Source organism: Solea senegalensis, linkage group LG19, assembly GCF_019176455.1.
Source record: "Solea senegalensis isolate Sse05_10M linkage group LG19, IFAPA_SoseM_1, whole genome shotgun sequence".
In the NCBI taxonomy this organism is placed as follows: domain Eukaryota; kingdom Metazoa; phylum Chordata; class Actinopteri; order Pleuronectiformes; family Soleidae; genus Solea; species Solea senegalensis.
This window is the reverse complement of record NC_058038.1, coordinates 8,274,869-8,291,588: the sequence shown is the minus strand read 5'-3', so window position 1 is coordinate 8,291,588 and position 16,720 is coordinate 8,274,869. Positions and strand designations below refer to the sequence as shown.

At 38.2% G+C, this 16,720-nt stretch overlaps 1 protein-coding gene across 1 annotated transcript; it reads right to left on the bottom strand.

The window, feature by feature from the left end:
- Positions 1-271: 271 nt before the first annotated feature.
- LOC122784753 (adhesion G protein-coupled receptor E1) lies at positions 272-7,740 on the bottom strand. The gene is made up of 19 exons (XM_044050078.1): positions 7,475-7,740; positions 6,220-6,300; positions 5,838-6,008; positions 5,589-5,741; positions 5,302-5,448; positions 4,925-5,047; positions 4,729-4,772; positions 4,528-4,632; positions 3,982-4,135; positions 3,691-3,813; positions 3,386-3,576; positions 3,127-3,288; positions 2,634-2,828; positions 2,168-2,385; positions 1,807-1,867; positions 1,626-1,717; positions 1,239-1,407; positions 1,048-1,143; positions 272-771 (listed from the first exon to the last, which is right to left on the bottom strand). The coding sequence occupies exons 1-19, from the start codon at positions 7,503-7,505 to the stop codon at positions 730-732; spliced, it is 2,358 nt and encodes a 785-aa protein (XP_043906013.1). The 5' UTR covers positions 7,506-7,740; the 3' UTR covers positions 272-729.
- Positions 7,741-16,720: the final 8,980 nt, after the last annotated feature.

The following is a 16,720-nucleotide window of genomic DNA, read 5'->3' as shown; positions in this document are numbered from 1 at the left end:
GAGGCATGGAAAAAACACACAAAGGTGCACACATACACACATTTGAAATGACACCATTAATCATCAAGAAATATAAAAAAGTAAGGCCAGCTGTAAAAAATAAATAAATATTACAACCGAACAGCATCAAACATTACTTGTATTCAAAGAAAAAATAATGAACAAATATTAAAATTTTCAAGTTTAGGAACCTATTTGAGTTTGGTAAAAATAATACAACAATGTCACAATATGCTTATCAAAGACGGAATGCAGGCAAATTAAAAATACATACATTTATGGAAAAACTTTAATATTAATACTGTGGATAAAAGTGCTTGCCTTTAGATAAGTTAAGATAAGATAAGACAGTCTTTATTGTCATTGCCACTTATGGTCTCTATCAGATTGTCTCTGTTGATTGATTAAAGTACCTGGACGACACAACAAACCTGCAAAACAGGTCACATATAGTTTTTGACATTTTGGGGCTAAATCAATTTTTTACAAATGAAAAATGTTGACATTTGGAGATATTCATATGATGGCACAATGATCAGTGATATAGTAAAACCTTTCTCATCATTTAACAGTACTCCATATAACAATCAACACGTCTAATAGCTTTGAATATAAAGGCCAGCTCATGGTAAAAAAAACAAACAAAAAACAACTATATACAACCTATTGCAGTAAAGCAAACTTGTGGACTAGCCACAAATGAGAGTGCAGAAATGAGACATTAAATCTTCAGATGTGAGAATCTCCTGTATCCTGCGTGCTCTTAGATGGCTGAGGATGACAGAGGGTGAAAGAGATGATCATTCACAAAGCATTTTTTAATGCATTATCATTTTAATTTGCTTTGTTATCATAAATGAACAAACTTCTTCTCTAATACTGTGAACTCTTCACATTCTGTAATAAAACATGTGCTTAACACTGAACTTACAACCTTGTTAAATCTCTACAGCAACGGAACATTTAATTCAACATATTTTGCAGTTATTTAATAATGTCTAATAATATCATTCAGAGCCAGCTGTTAAAATATAAATAGCTGCTTACATTTGCTTTTTTGGTGTTGGAATATCCAAAGTCTGAGTAGCTTTTCTTCTGAGGCACGCATAACCTGGAGAGGATGTTTCCATATTCTCCTCTTACCTAAAATTGCAACAGAAATTAGACTATGAGTTTTGACACAAAGAAAAAGAAGCAGAGCTTGTTTATATATTTCTGAACCCCCCCCCACGACTGACCTGTTTAGAAAACAGACAGTGCATGACGAAGAGCATAACTCCCTGAAGACTGCCAAAGAATGTGAACAGGTAAGACATGGCGACAGTGCCTTCATCAAACTGGAAGCATCCAAAGATCCACATGGTGCCCAACAAACACAGCTGAGCAACTGCAGTAACAGTGAATGTCCTGCAGGAGGCAACAAAGACACAAAGATAGTGTGAAACCCTGTGGTCACATTTGAGCCACATTAAAATGACAGTCAAATGAAATGTCCTGCTTTTAGGGAGGTGTTGTGTTTTAATTTGTATTTTCATAGAATTTACTTTGAAATAAGGTCAGAAAACAGCACACGAGCACATGCACATTAACAACACACATGCCTGAGGTCATTTTCACGAGCTTACTTTATCTTCTGCAAACTGTCCATATCAGGATTTAAACTTGAAAACTTCTGTGCCAACTTCCAGACTGTGATGAGAAAGAAGAAGACATTCACCTGAGGAGAAACAGAGATGAGGTTATAGAAAAGCCCTGGAAATCTATTTTAGGGTTACTGCTCAACTCGATGATGATCTTCATACTTACAATGATGATGAAACTGACGGGGCCAAAGAAACTCCAGATGAATTCCAGGTTTAACCAACAACTGCAACACATTATGAGGGTTTGATTTAGCAAACGCAACATCAACAAAAGCTTTTGTTGATTGTCTTCCACTTTATTTTGTCAACCTGGTGTCAACTTGATGACCCCAGGTCAGGTCATCGTAGGGCCACCACAACAAGCATTCACGCTTACATTCGTACTTATGGTCAATTCAAAGTCTCCAATTAACCTCTGCATATTTTGGACTGTGGGTGGAAACACACGCACACACGGAGAGAACATGTAAACCTGGGACTTTTTTGCTGAAAGGCAACAGTGCGACTTCTCAGAGGGAACTTACTATCGCTCAGTGCCATATCCCTTGGCATTAATTATGGCCGAGATAGTGACGATTACAGCTGGGACTCCATAGCCTCCCACCATCATGTATAATGTTTTGACATTGGCATTAAAGACCAGAACCACCATTCTGAAAAGTTGGATGCCCTCCAGACACATCCAGCAAAATGCTGCCAGGTAGAAAAAATGCAGCAGCCCTGCGACCACTGCACAGCAAACCTAATGCAGTAAGAAGAGAGATGACAACAGTGAAAAAATGACAAGGGCTGCTGAGAAATTGGGAGAAAGAGAAAGGAGGAAATTACTTGCTGAACTGTTGTTTATACTGTAAATCTTCTGCACCCCACATAAATCATTCAGTAGTTGTGCTGTTACTTGGTACTTTATTCTTGTGCCACAAACTTTAACTGCACTCATTTGGACAGTGCACAGGTTTTGTCTACACAAGCTGAATTTGGAGTATTTACCTGGTTCTCTGTACGAGCGATGCCTGCGAGAAAGATAAGCCCGGCAGCGAAGAGGCTGATGCAGAGGTGCAGGTGGATGGTGGTCCTTGGGCTTTGGATGGCGCGAATCAACGAGAATGTCAGGATGCAGAAGAACAGGCAAATTAAGGAAAGGGACAGACCCACCCAGGTGATCAGCTGCAATTCAAACTTGTTCTGTTGACAGAGAGAGAGAGAGTGTGGATTTTTACACTCCACAGAACATGAAGTTTTCACATTTGGCAGAAGTAGCCAAATGTGGCCTTGAACTGTGACACCATTCACCGCCTGGCACCGCCTGACTACTGTCTGTTGAGTAATGATGAAGTCATTAGTGCTGTTAGGGAGTATCTGGTTGACAAGAACAATCTTTCTCCTGTAACATTTTCCGGGTGAGGCTGAGAACATTTTGAAGGATGTGTATGATTTGCTAATATTTCATTGTGTAGGTTATGTATCTTTGATTGGTTCTTACCTCTATCTCATAGAGAGCCATGAGCACAGCAAAGCTGCTCATGTGGGTGCAGGAACACACGGTGTATTCCGGGTTGGTCTTCACCACAGTGCAGCCACGAGCAGACCACGCCCCTCCGTCCTCTGAGGAATCCCAGAACACACAGTGGCTCGTTTTATTGGTCTGTAAAATAAATGAATACACCAGATTAATCAGGGAGAACTGAACAGACGTTAGTTGAAATCTTGCAAGAAAAATAAGCTTTTTCTTTTCAGTTTACCTGCGTCATATGGTAGAAAGTGAGTTTAATGGGCTCTTTGAGATGGCTCGTGTTACTGTTACTGACGGTGACAGTCACCACTTTGGAGTTGATCTTAAACTTTTGTTTCTCTGGTGGTTTCATCTTTCCGAAGAATCCATCTGCAGAGTCTTCCAGGTTTGCATAGCTCAGCAATGAAAGTGTTGTAAAGCCTATTACAGTGATGACAGGAAAATAAGTGACTTAAGTGGACATTCATTACTTGAGGGAATCATCTGTGCATTAAATGAAAGACGTTAAATGTGTTGATTAGACATTGTCATCACCAGGGTAATAAGAGCGATCTCCTGCAGCTGTCTCCAAGAGCATGTCCAACTGAGCTTGCTTTGATGACACAGTCACAGCCCCTCGGGGTAAGTCAGCCCCCTTATGAACCAGCACCTCCAGCTCTGAACCAAATACAAACATGATTTTTCAAATAAACATACATGTCCTCTCTGTTAATCTCTGTTAATACTGTATGACCTGCAAAGTTTTTCCTGAATAAAACAATAAAAAGCAAAAAAAGAAAAAAACAGGGACAAAATCAGCTGCTTCAGTATAAATTCTGATTTAACCTGTGTGACTGGAGGACATATTTTCCCCTGGGCTCTCCATGAAGGGTCCAATGAGCCTTAGGGCATTCTCGACCAGGTTCAGAAAGATGGAGACTTTCCTGTTATCATTCAAGGCTCCACTGGACAAGAGCTGGTCAATCATAGACAACAGTCTCTGCAGCCACATCAGAGGAGGGAGAAACCGGAGACAGAGTCAGACTGAGGCAGACATTCAGGCTGCATAGCCACCTCAGGTCAACATAAACAAGGTGTGCACAGACATGACTGTGTGAAAACAATGTGACAGAACTTGGAGACAGTGCTTCTTGTTTCTGAGGTAGTTATGTGTTATGAGGCTCTGGAAACATTTCATTTAATGAAATGATATCTTTTGTCATTAATACTTCTTATTCTTATTCTTGATTAATGTTGTCGACCTGGCGACCTGTCCAGGGTGCCCTATATGTCAACAGGGGGGCTCCCTGTGACCCTCAAGTGGAAGACACTGCAGTATAAAATGGATGAATAACAATGATAATAATAGAAATAATAATAATACAGACATACCCCTAATAGATCTTCTTTATGAGGCACTGTTGGATTCTCACTCTCTGTCATCTCTACACAACTTTTGTTCAGCAGCACCACAACATCATTCGCAGCGTGAAATTTCTAGGAGAGTGATTTGGAGAGAATGTGACCTTAGTACAAGACATTTTGAACTAAATGTTTGAATAATAGCTAAAACAGTTCATGGTGTGGCTTTACCTCAGTCAAAATGTTTAGATCTTTGAAATCATCACAGTTTAACGCTGAGGAAACAGGAAATTTGATTCATTAAATCTACCTTCTGATGGCATACATGCACAAGGATGCATGGAAATGCTCTGTTTTTACAGGTACTGAAAAAACACATGGACCAGTGATGGATGGTGGAAAAAGTTGAATGCTATTGTGTTCTTACCAGTGCAGCGAAAACTACTGTTGCCATAGTTCGTGAACCCTGTGTGGCATGCACAGTAATGGCCACTGGCTCCACGGTGGCAGGTTCCATTTCCACAGACTGTCTTATCGAGCATACAAATGTCTGAAAAGAGACATTTTTTTGAGAACATAGCCATGGTCAATCAGCTCTGAAAGCAATCTTTTCAAGGCTCCTTAAAAAAAAGGCAGAATTAAAATAATATTGAATTTTGATTCACTTTGTTCTACTTTGGTAAAACAGGGATCTTGAAACAACTATTTTGCAAGCATCCAAAACCTAATTACCACAGCAGTGACGGCAATTTACGAAAAATGAATTAACTTGCAGTGTGTGCAGCATCATGTTATACCTCTTACCTTCACACTGTTCCTGAGTCCCGGAGAAATTAGATTCCCCAGATTTGAGTCCAAAGCCAGGATTGCAGACACAGTGATGACTTCCTGGGGCGTTGATGCATGTGGCATATTGACCACAAACCTCATCCTCCTGACATTCATCAATGTCTAATAAGGACAAAGAAGACATTCATGAATAATAGTTGTTTCTTACCTTCTAACAAGTACAATAACATCACATCACTGTAGTAGTATACTGTATGTATAGTGAGTACTTTTCATGGTAAGGGCAATAATGAACATCTTACCTATGCACATAACATCGTCACCATGACGAAACTTTTCCAATCCATTGGTTGAGATGAATCCATCCGAACAGATGCAGGAATAATATGGACTTGTGTTAAAACAGTTGGCATTGGATCCACAGACGTCTTGGATCTCCAAACACTCATTGATATCTTAAAGGAAAAGAATGTGAAAAGGACAGAATGTGACTGCAGGAGTCAAAAAGCACTTTTGAAATGCAAATCACACTTGATTTTAAGATCAGTTACCCCTGCACGTTGCAGATGATGCGGCTGAAAAATTCACTGTGAGTGATGATGATCTGAACCCATCTTTACACACACAGTAAAAGGTGCCATTCGTGTTGATGCAATCAGCGTCCTCTCCGCATGGTCCGATATCTTCCGGATAATCCTCATCGACAGCACATTCGTCAATATCTTCATTAGAGATAAAGATAAACATGAAATGATGGATGTCACATGAAGTGTTCGACATTAGAATAAACACTAAACATCACATGCTAGATTTTTAGTTTCCAGTTTCTTAATGCAAATCAGTTATTTGTGACAAATAAAGAAGCACACGTGGCACAACATGAGAGTTTTTCCATGAGGCATTATGTGTGGAAAATTGTTTGGTTTTTCATACCAATGCATCCTTGTGGCAATTGATTAAATCCGTTGGGACAGGATTGTTTTGACAGAACCGCGATGACAGAGAGGCACAGAGCTGGAAAAAAAAGCAAGAAGACAACTGTCATTCTGGAGTTTTATCATCTGCAACACTAGCACCCATACTTTACCCACACTATCCACTTTAGATTCATGTAAATACAATATTATTGAATGACTTTTTGTCCTGAAATTCATTGTCACTATCAGTCATTGATACCCTGACCTGCACCCACCATAAAAGACACAAGTTTTAAAAAAGGCTCTGCAACAAAAAAGGCAAATACCCTCATTCTTTCCTCTGAGATGATCTCTTCCTGAGATTGTTCCAACAGCATCTGCGCCGCACAATTTAAAATTAACAACAAATCTGCTTCCTTTAAGTAAGGAAATATCAGATGGCATGGTTCAAGCGCAGAACACCATTACATCCTCTGCTGAGAGGGTTACTGACACCTAAATAATGCCAGATGGATGCATTTATTTAAAAAGCAGGCACATTCAATCCTTTGCTTTATTGCTGTATTTATTGATGTTTTGAGACACTTATTGCTAAGTGTCAGACAGATGCAGTGGAAATGATGTGTGAACTGTAATATTTTCCCTTTTGAAAAACACCCTGATTTGATATCAGAGGTGAGGCGGTAAGTACACAACATTTATGATAATGAGGAATATTAACTATTTTGTGACTACCCTGACAACGCTTAGCACTTAAAGTGGTGACTTAATCACCACAAGGAGATTTTCACCACAGGACAGCAAAACCTGTGAAATTCAAAAAAAAGTTTCAGACAACTGCGCCTGTTGGCTGTTGGTGTGGTGCATGGCAACACATTGTTTTCTTCTCTTATATTTGGTGACAAGTATGTGTAGAGCGTGATGAGTTCATAGTATATAAATATCACAAGGGGAAGAACAGATGTCTTCTGTGCAGTGGAGCCTGAGTGTGGGGAGTTTGAGGCAAAGCTGCTGTGCTCAGCATCACTCTGCTTCCTTTTCTCTTAATTTATTTGGACTCTTTCACACACTCCAGGAAAACCTCAAGTCATTTTGTAATGTACAACTTTACATTCAGTGCAAAGTTGTGATAAAACATGAAATTTAAAATGGACTATTAGGAAATGTATACATGTTTATAGATTTGCCGTGTACTGCAACTAGTAGGTCTTCTTTCTAAAAGCACACACAATTATTTATTATTATTTATTTGCTCATTGGTTGTGACTCACCCAACATCAGGAGATTCCACCTGCAGGTCATGGTCAACGGTGAACTGCTGTCCAGATCAGTGTACGGAGAGTTCAGACAATCAAAACATAAAGATGGGAACTCTTTTCAGTCAAATGATCCAAATGTCTTGTGTTCTCTTCCCTTCACTTCAAGAAAATTAAAAGAAAAGAAAAACAAATCATGCAGTCAAGGATCAGTATCTCAGACAATGAACTCTGTCTCTGACTTCTTCTTCTTTGAATCTTATCTGCCCTCACTGCTGAGGTGATACATTGGCTGTGATGAATATATTTTCTGGGAGGGGTTTTTCTCTCCCTCTCCCTCTCCCTCTCCCTCTCTCTCTCTCTCTGAATCACGCCTATAGACTTTACACATACACAGGTTGTCAGGGAGTACAGCCAGGGGAAGCAACTATTTCACAAGAGCAATACTTGACTAAAAATGTCATATTTTTCTGTTTCTGCTTCTTTTTTTAATTTTGCTTTCTGTCCTCCCCCCGTTGGACTCAGTGATATGTTCAGAGGAAAGGGGTCAAGAGGAGTTTAGACTGTGAGAATGGTCATTGTTTTTCAATGTCCTGCCGGCCGGCTTACCCACCCAGAGTCAGAGTGTTAGCACACAGCATGTTAACTATGATGATGACATATATATGGCTTTTGCCTCTGACTGAATCAGCCAGAGACAATGGTAACAGTTTTAACCTTTCTTGTTTTGGAAAGAAGAGAACAAAGAAGAGCAGATATATATGTATGTGTTTGTGTGTTCCCTAAAGGCAGAGCATTTGTATTTCTATTCAGTAAAAGCACAAAGGAGGCAAATTTAGGTCATGGATTGATGCTTACTGAGGAGAGAACAATTTGTAATTCGTTTTAATCTTTAATTTTTTAATTCTACAACATCAATGTGTTGTGTGGAGGAAAAACATCTCTCTCAGTGATGCTGTGGTTTGAAGGGACACGATGTTCTTTTATAGTTTCATTGCCTCAGTGTCCGTGTCACAAGGTGCCGTCCCTGTTCCGCACGCGTTAATGTCTGCAGAACTGTGTGAGCTGTTTCGCTCAAAACATGTGAAACCACCAACATACTATAGACATTCATAAGAGCAGCTTCCTGAAAATCTTCAACAACCTTTCCTGTGTCCAGCTCAAAGTGACAAGGTCATATTTAGTTCTGAACGGACAGTGTTCCCTGGTCGTTGCACTAATTTCAGCTTTGAGACCATTTCGCAACCTTTGGCCTCTGCAAGCATGGGAATATGAGGGTGACAGAACACGGGTCTCCTGGGACTGACAGTGTACAGCTGCAGTGCAGAGCATGCTTACTAAACAGTTAATGCTTATTAACATAGTTAGTCAATTAAAAACCCTCTATGTAAAAAGGTCTGTCTGTGTTACTGTACATTAATGAATGTATTTTCTCTTACAAATCAAACTTGAGCATACATTTAACAGAAATCCACAGTACTTATAATAGCTATAGAATAGTCTATGTTACATTACATATGGACAAGCTCAAATTCTAATAATCTTTTATTCTATGACATATATATATATATATATACTTTTTATGTGAAATCATGTGTGTGCAGTGGCAATGTACAGTATAGATAAGGAGAGGGAGGATGAATGGGGTTAACAATGTCTGTTCACAAATTTGCCTCTGAACAATAATAAATTATTATATTCATTAATAAATTTATAATAAAACATCTGGTTACAAATGACAATTTTGATAATCTGATCTACGTTTCTGTCACAGCAGCCTTTGTTTATTGCCGCCTGTAGCTGTTGGGATACTGGAGGATATGTCTTTGCTTGAGATGAAAACCAAGTTGAACACTGACTAGATTAAAAAACAAACTAACAGCCGATCACATGTTGACAGGAAGCTCAAGGGTTGCTATGCATAACAACATGAAACACCTCCATGTAAAGGCAGTACTGAAAAAAACCAAAAACACGTGGAACTTGAGCTGATGCATCTAAGACATAGAACTTTAAGAGTGGCATGCAAACGTATTACGTTGGACACAGAATTTCACACACACATTGTAAACGGAAATGACAGTGCCGTTGAGATGAAAGTGCTCACTGATAACCTTATTGGTTTCCTTCAGTTAGTCATTTTTCAGCCATATATTGTCCACTGATCCAGACACAGAATGCACATTAAAACACTCTCGGACGGTGTGATGATTTTCTTTGTGGGCAGGATGTTGCGGTCACTACCACGCTGAGCCTGGCGAATCATTGAGATGAGATCAGAACCCAGATGCCAAAAAAATAACTACACACACTCACAAATATGTTTCATCTGGAGTCGTCTGACTGGACCACATATTATGTAAGGCTGGCCTGTCTTTGAAGAGTGAGTTCCACTCACAATGATCATGGCCAGCATCCAGAGCTCATCCTGTTTTGGACATTTTGCGTTGGTTGTGCTTGTTTACTTTTCGCTTCTATCTGAATTCTCAAACAATGAATGGCTGACTGCGATGTGGCCCTACGACTTCCTGACAAATGCAGCAACAGAAAGGTCAGGAGTGGAGACTGAGAGGATTTGTCAGTCTGCTGTGTCGTTATAGTAATGACTCACGACTCATTTGAACGGTTTTAGCTTGTCATCACTGCATGAATAAATGTTCCAAAAGCTACTACACTGAGACTATTGTGTCTTGTGCAAAATAATGTAGCTGACTGATAAAGTCCTTCCTCATCCTAGTTTACTTGGCCAGTAAAAGCGATAATACAGTAGCTATTATATTTTATATTTACTTACTCCTTTTTCATATCATACATGTTGCTATGAATGGTTTTAATGGTTTAGATATTGGATATTGGTAGCACACACTGGAAAGTGTTGCTCTATCCACACCATGTGTTTAACCCACAGTAGGTGGGTTGTGGTTAAGAATAGTGCTCACCTTTACGTTTTTCAACCACATAAGTATGTTGCTGGAGGACCCACCCAAATTTGACATACATGCACATAAAACATTGTCATTCTTCATTTCTGTTTTTGCCTGTGTGCCTTTTCGGTCTTTAAGAATCTTTATTACTGTCAATTTTCCATTTCCCCTTAGTGAGTTTAGCTTCCTCTGAAAGGGGCCCAGTCCTGAAAGAGGGTGTTTTATTTCATTCCCCTTAACTAAAAATGTGTTCTGTGACAACCACCATTCTCTAGAGAGGAGAAGCAGACGAGCGCATTTGACCCCAGTTGGTTTTGAGATTGTTATCACTTTTATTATAACAATCTTAAACTTAAACATTATTTCACTCCTGAGTGCACACTGACATCCTCTGCTGGGTCCGTGTTATTGTTACACTGTAAATCGGAGCACTAAACCTGGCTGGGTTTTTGTGAGCAGGGCCTGTAAAATGGACCTGCATGGAGACATCAAGGAGCGTTCTCTTTTGCTGAAATGTACCTTATTTTATTTGTCTTTAGTATTAGTATTCATATGCTGATAAATATACTACATACTCAGACCTAACACTATACTTGTGAAATAAGAATGAAATCATGTATCAGTACAGATAATGTGTTTGAGATTGCACATGAAACAGAAGGACTTACATTTTGAAATGAACTGGACTGAGGTGTGTGTTGGTACATTTCCCATCCTTACATTATTACAAATCAACAAGGACACCAAAGTGTCTACATTTCAAATATTCTCATGTGAATTGATACTGAGTGTCATCAAAATAATTTCATTAACTACAAACCTGCCAGTGAATTCAATGAAAAGCACCCCGCCCCTCAACAATATGTGCAAAATGACATTTCCTTTCTTTCTAACTGTGAAAAAAATGTATTCACAATGCCTACAGGGGAACTGTGTTCATGTTGTCGTCACTCTTTCACACCCTGACTCACTGTTGAGTGTTGATCTGAGAAGCTGAATTCTGTTGACAGCTCTAACAGCTCCCATATTTCCTCAGGAATATCAAAATGAATGCAACTTTTAAAAGTTGTTCCCATGTTAGGGTGTAAAATAATGACAGAAAAATGTCGTCACCCCATCCTGTTACTGTATGGTATTAGACATTTAAGCAAAAGTAAGCATTGATTAATGTTAAAAAACAACAACCTTGTTTTTGAGGCCTCATTGACATGGTTTTATCTTTGAGACCATGTCAAAATGTCCAAAGTGTCTCTGACCACAGCTGTCGCCAGCTCACAGACACAAAGAGGAAATCATAACAAGGGCGGGGCAGAAGTGTGAAAAGTTGATATGTCATTTAATGACTTTTCATTACAAACACAGTGATAGGTGCTGGTTTGTTATGGTGTTTAGATATTTGTTTGATAGTGTTATTATTGATTCGACTAGATCATGTTTTGTTTTCAGTAAAATCAGATTTTTGATTATCAGTATTTATAAACTCCTTTCTTCTTCTGTTTTTTTAGTGTGATTTTTTGAACAATAAAACTGTACAAAATCGCAAAAACCTGGACTGAAATTTTTCATACCCATGGTGGAATAGTGGTCTTTTTTATAAAGTTTAGTTTGACTTTGATTTGAATTTATTATTTTTTGACAAACAGCCACAGCGCCTCTTTCCTTGTCATTACTGCTACAGTACTTTTTTTTTTTTTTACACATTTATTAAACCATCTGTCAAAAAAACGGGAAAACATAAACATGTAACATCCTGAATTCACCTTTTCATACTCAAATTTTAGCCCGGCTTACTGCGTTTACTCAGAGAAGTCAGATATGAATCAAGCATAACTAAAACAAATGCAAGCAGATAACTATAATTTGACATCTTAATCAAGAAATAATAATGTTCTTTACTATTTTTTTGTAAAAGAGTACATTTGAATATTTATTGTTAACATTAATCAATTTTTGCATTACAAATATCATTTCGGTTAAAGAGTGTCTACATACTGGTGTATTAACCGTTACACAATGATTTTGATAATTACCAATGCTGTTAATTTAGGGCAGCGGTGGCATAAACCTTACATTGGGCGGTGGTCTAATACATTTGTTAAGCTCTGTATATAAATGATTATCTTTTGTAACAGTGGCTTAACACAGACGTATACACAAAACCTTTTTTTTTTTACACATATAAATGGAAAATAAAATTTGAGCAGTTATTCCAAGCAGTGTTTTCTAGTTTTCAGTTTTTTTGGGGGTTCTTTATTTTTTTTTTGAGACTCAAAGCTACTCAACCTGATCTCATGTTAGTGCTGAAACAAAATGGAGTTCTGCTGTTCAACTGTGAATTATCTGTCCTGGTGAAATAGCATGTCCTAGTGGAAGAGTAAGAGCATTACACCAGCATTTAACAATATCCAACTACAATTAAGAAATCACTGGCGACACTAAAAATCCACTGTTTTTCATGATCTCACCTCATTAATGTAATGCTCTAGTGCACAGAAACACCTTGTTTAAAAAAACAAAAAACAAAAAAAAACCTCACTGTGGCTGTGGATGCAATACTGCACCTACTGTGCCTCAGGCAATTTTCCTGTTTGTTTACCTTGGGAAAAGTTTTATTTGTAAAAATCCTTGGTGGCGGTACAGATTAGGGCAGGCAGTTCCAGAGCTGAGACGGTACCACATTAAGTGGAAGATAATTTTCAGTTTTGAGAATTACTCTTATCGTGTTCAGTGTGGAACAACAATTTACCTCCTGTTATTGCGTAGGAAATTGAGGCAGATCCGTGAAGTCAGCGAATTCTGCAAGTTTTAGGCAAACTCTTAAAGACGCTGACTTATGCATTTTTGAACAGGACGCTGGTTTACATGTACAGTACTAAAGCTAGAGGGCAGCTGCAGGGCAAATGATCAAACCGTGTTTTATGTCAACATAGAAATACTGGCGATGAAATACACTCTCTAACCTCCCAGGTCCAAAACTGAACCTAGTAATAGACGAGTTTTCATCATACTAGACTCAATATGAGTGCTTTTATTACTTTTTGTTAGGCCACTGTTTTTGGATTAATGCTGCACTGATGTGGCCAGATTGAAAACTTGCAGATTAATTAAATGACATCTTTCTCTGTCACATGTTCATTGATTTAAATTAAAAAAAAAAGAAAATCTCATTTTGGTGATGCAGGTGTCACAAGCTGGCACCACAGATACAGTCTTTGACAGATGCAATATTAAGTACATTCAGTCATAACAACATCAACAGCAGGAAGTGGCTGGAACACTGGTCTCTGATTGTTGATCATCGTAACAATCACAGGCTGTGCAAACATCGGTGTTCATCAGACAGTGCTTTCTTTATCTGCTCATATTTTTTCCTTTCTGCAAAGAGATTGGACATTGATTCCCGGAATATGAACAACCACTCACATCGATGCGGTGACAAATCTCATCTTAACAACTTCAAATCACCAACCAAACATTCTAAATCAGGGTGTCTCGAGCTCAGATGACCTGGGAGTCGGGTCAGAAGGGGGCCGGTCAGGTTCAGCTGCGGTGGGCAATATGATTTGTGATCATATGTCTGTGATGATATTTCACATCATTTCCAACTGAAAGTAAGTCTTAGTTTTGATATACAGTTCACAATAAAAGAAATGATGCTATGATGCTAAATGAATCAATAACTATCAAAACACACACACATGCCTGTGCAGTTTTGTTATACATAGTAGACATTTTTACACTTTTACACATTTTTATTTTGGCAAACATGTAAAAAAAAATATAAATATTATAAATAAATAAATAATGGAACTCAGCCATGACCTATAAAACTGAAAGAGACATATACTGCATCCAGATCCAGGTGCAAATCTTATGCTGACCTGTTTTTAAGTAAGTCAGTAAGTAAACAAATAAATAAATAAACAACTAAAATGGAGTCAACGTTATCAGACACAAACTGCAAGTGTCTCTGCCGCCACACGAGGGCAGATGTCCTCGCATGTGTCACATGGTTACTTCAGGAGGTGCGGACCAAACATTTTGTCAACATAAAGGGGGTAAAAAAATACATTTCTGTAACTCGGTGAGGGAAAGTATAAGGTTGCGTCAGGTATTTTTAAACGCGCCTCGTGTCCTATAAGTTGCGTTTACTCTGCAGTCATATTTACCTCATGATCATGATCAATTACGCCTCATTATCCGTCGATGAGGCAAGTGACAGAAAAGTTGAGCGGACTACGTGGAAGCCGAGTGAGCAGCGAAGTTAAAGCTGGCGCAGGCTGCGGACGAGTTCACCGCATGTTTTCACTCAGGTGAGTAAACCAACAAACACAGTCACTGAGCCACAACTCAAACAACACCGACAGGATCATTTGGAGTGAATGAACAGTTGACACTAATAAAACATGGATTTAGTGTGTGACGTGCACGAGGCCTTTGAATGTGACACTGCTAATGCTACAAACAAAACAAACACAGACACCTGAGGGACAGCTGTGTATCACAGGAATTACCTGATGCTCTGGCGCCGCTTGAGCCTCCTACAGACCAAACATGTTCATCCTTGTTTCATCCTCATGAAGTGGCCAAGTACATTTATTAGAGAGGAACTGAACAGCCAACCTTGCCTCATTATTCCCCTTGAGCAGAGGTCTACATCCTTTTAGTATTATTTCTCCACCTCAATTTAATCTGGAGCTGCTGTAAAACCTATTTGACCCATAAAATGAAGATAACATCATGTACTTTTAAAACAAATCTTAAAACTTATTTTTACTCTTTGGCGTTTGACCCAGTATGAGACATTACTTTTTATAGTTTTATTGTATGACTTTTTCATTTGTGTTGTATTTATACTTTCTACAGCATTTTATTGTGTGGTCTATTGTTTGTTCTTAGGTCCATTAGGTCACACATTTTTATATTTGATTTGTTTTATTTATCTCTGATGTACAGCACTTTGTTTCAGCTGTTGTTGTTTTTTTTTAAGTGCTTTATAAATAAAGTTGGATTGGATTAAGTTTTGTATATAGATATGCAATACGTTAAAGAACTACAGCTTGTTGCATTTATGAAGTTTAGGAAACCTGTTAACAAAGGAAAAACTCTTAGAAGTGATGAAAGAACACTGGCACATGAAACAAAACAACTACTGTATGTAGATTCATTTGAGATTACCCATGCTTGAGGAATTGCCTGAATAATTATTTTATTTTGGGAGGTTTGACGTAGACCTAGGATATGACGCATATTTTAGTGGATGCAAATATTAAACCACTCGCCTTGATCTCTAAAAAAAGGGAACGCTAACTTTAAAAGAAACTATGAAAACAATATAAAAATAAACAGTGTTTATTTTCAAAGCTACAGGGAGCCACTGCGTGGGACTGAAGAGCCACATGCGGCTGTGCTACTGTACAACATTGTGCCAAAGCAGATCTTTAATAATCATTTTTTAGGAAAATGAATAATTCAGAACCGGAAAAGGTAAAGGCACATAAGTCCAACTGTCTGACAATCACGTGTATTTAAAATTGATTACAGAATCCTATTTTAAAATTTGAATTATTTGAACTTGAATTTGACGAAAACCTTTCTTTTTGTTTGCAAAACAAAATAAATCAACAGAACTGTTGGTGCTGATAAAATGTCAGTGAATAGCAGTAATTCTTAATTGCATCATGTTTGGATACATTAGTAATCATGAAAATGGGCAGTGATTTTATACTCCATTAAATCTGTCACATACCACTGCCGCAGCCAAGGCTCGATAGTAGAATGCTGTTTTTTTATTTTTTTATTTTTTTATTACATTGCATTACATTTGTGAAATCATTGCTCGCCTCTAGATATTTATATTTTGCTGAATTGATTTGATGCTATTGGTTAAGACATAATTTGCTTAATGGCTAATAATCTGGAATTCTTTGTTGTTACTGAGCCAACATCATGAGCACTCAGTTAGCAGAGGAGGGCTGAATCATCATTAAAACAAAAAAAATATATATATATATAATTGAGAGTTGCAATATTCTGTGGAATGTATGGAGTAAATTACCACAAATTAATTACCTAAATGAGATTATTCTATTATTATGGTCTTATTACTGGGGGTGCCGCGTTCACTGCCAGACCGAACCAATGACAGCTCAGCAGTTGCATAGCACACAGTGCTTATGTCTGAGTCTAATGTGGGATGTGAACATTCACCGTCGTCAGCAACCGGCCTGAGGTAGCCCATTTTTCTTAAAGTGAGCCCCTTCAGACCCATTTGGCACCACTAAGTTAATAATCATAGACGGATGTACTTCATATTGTACGAAACACATTTGAACTT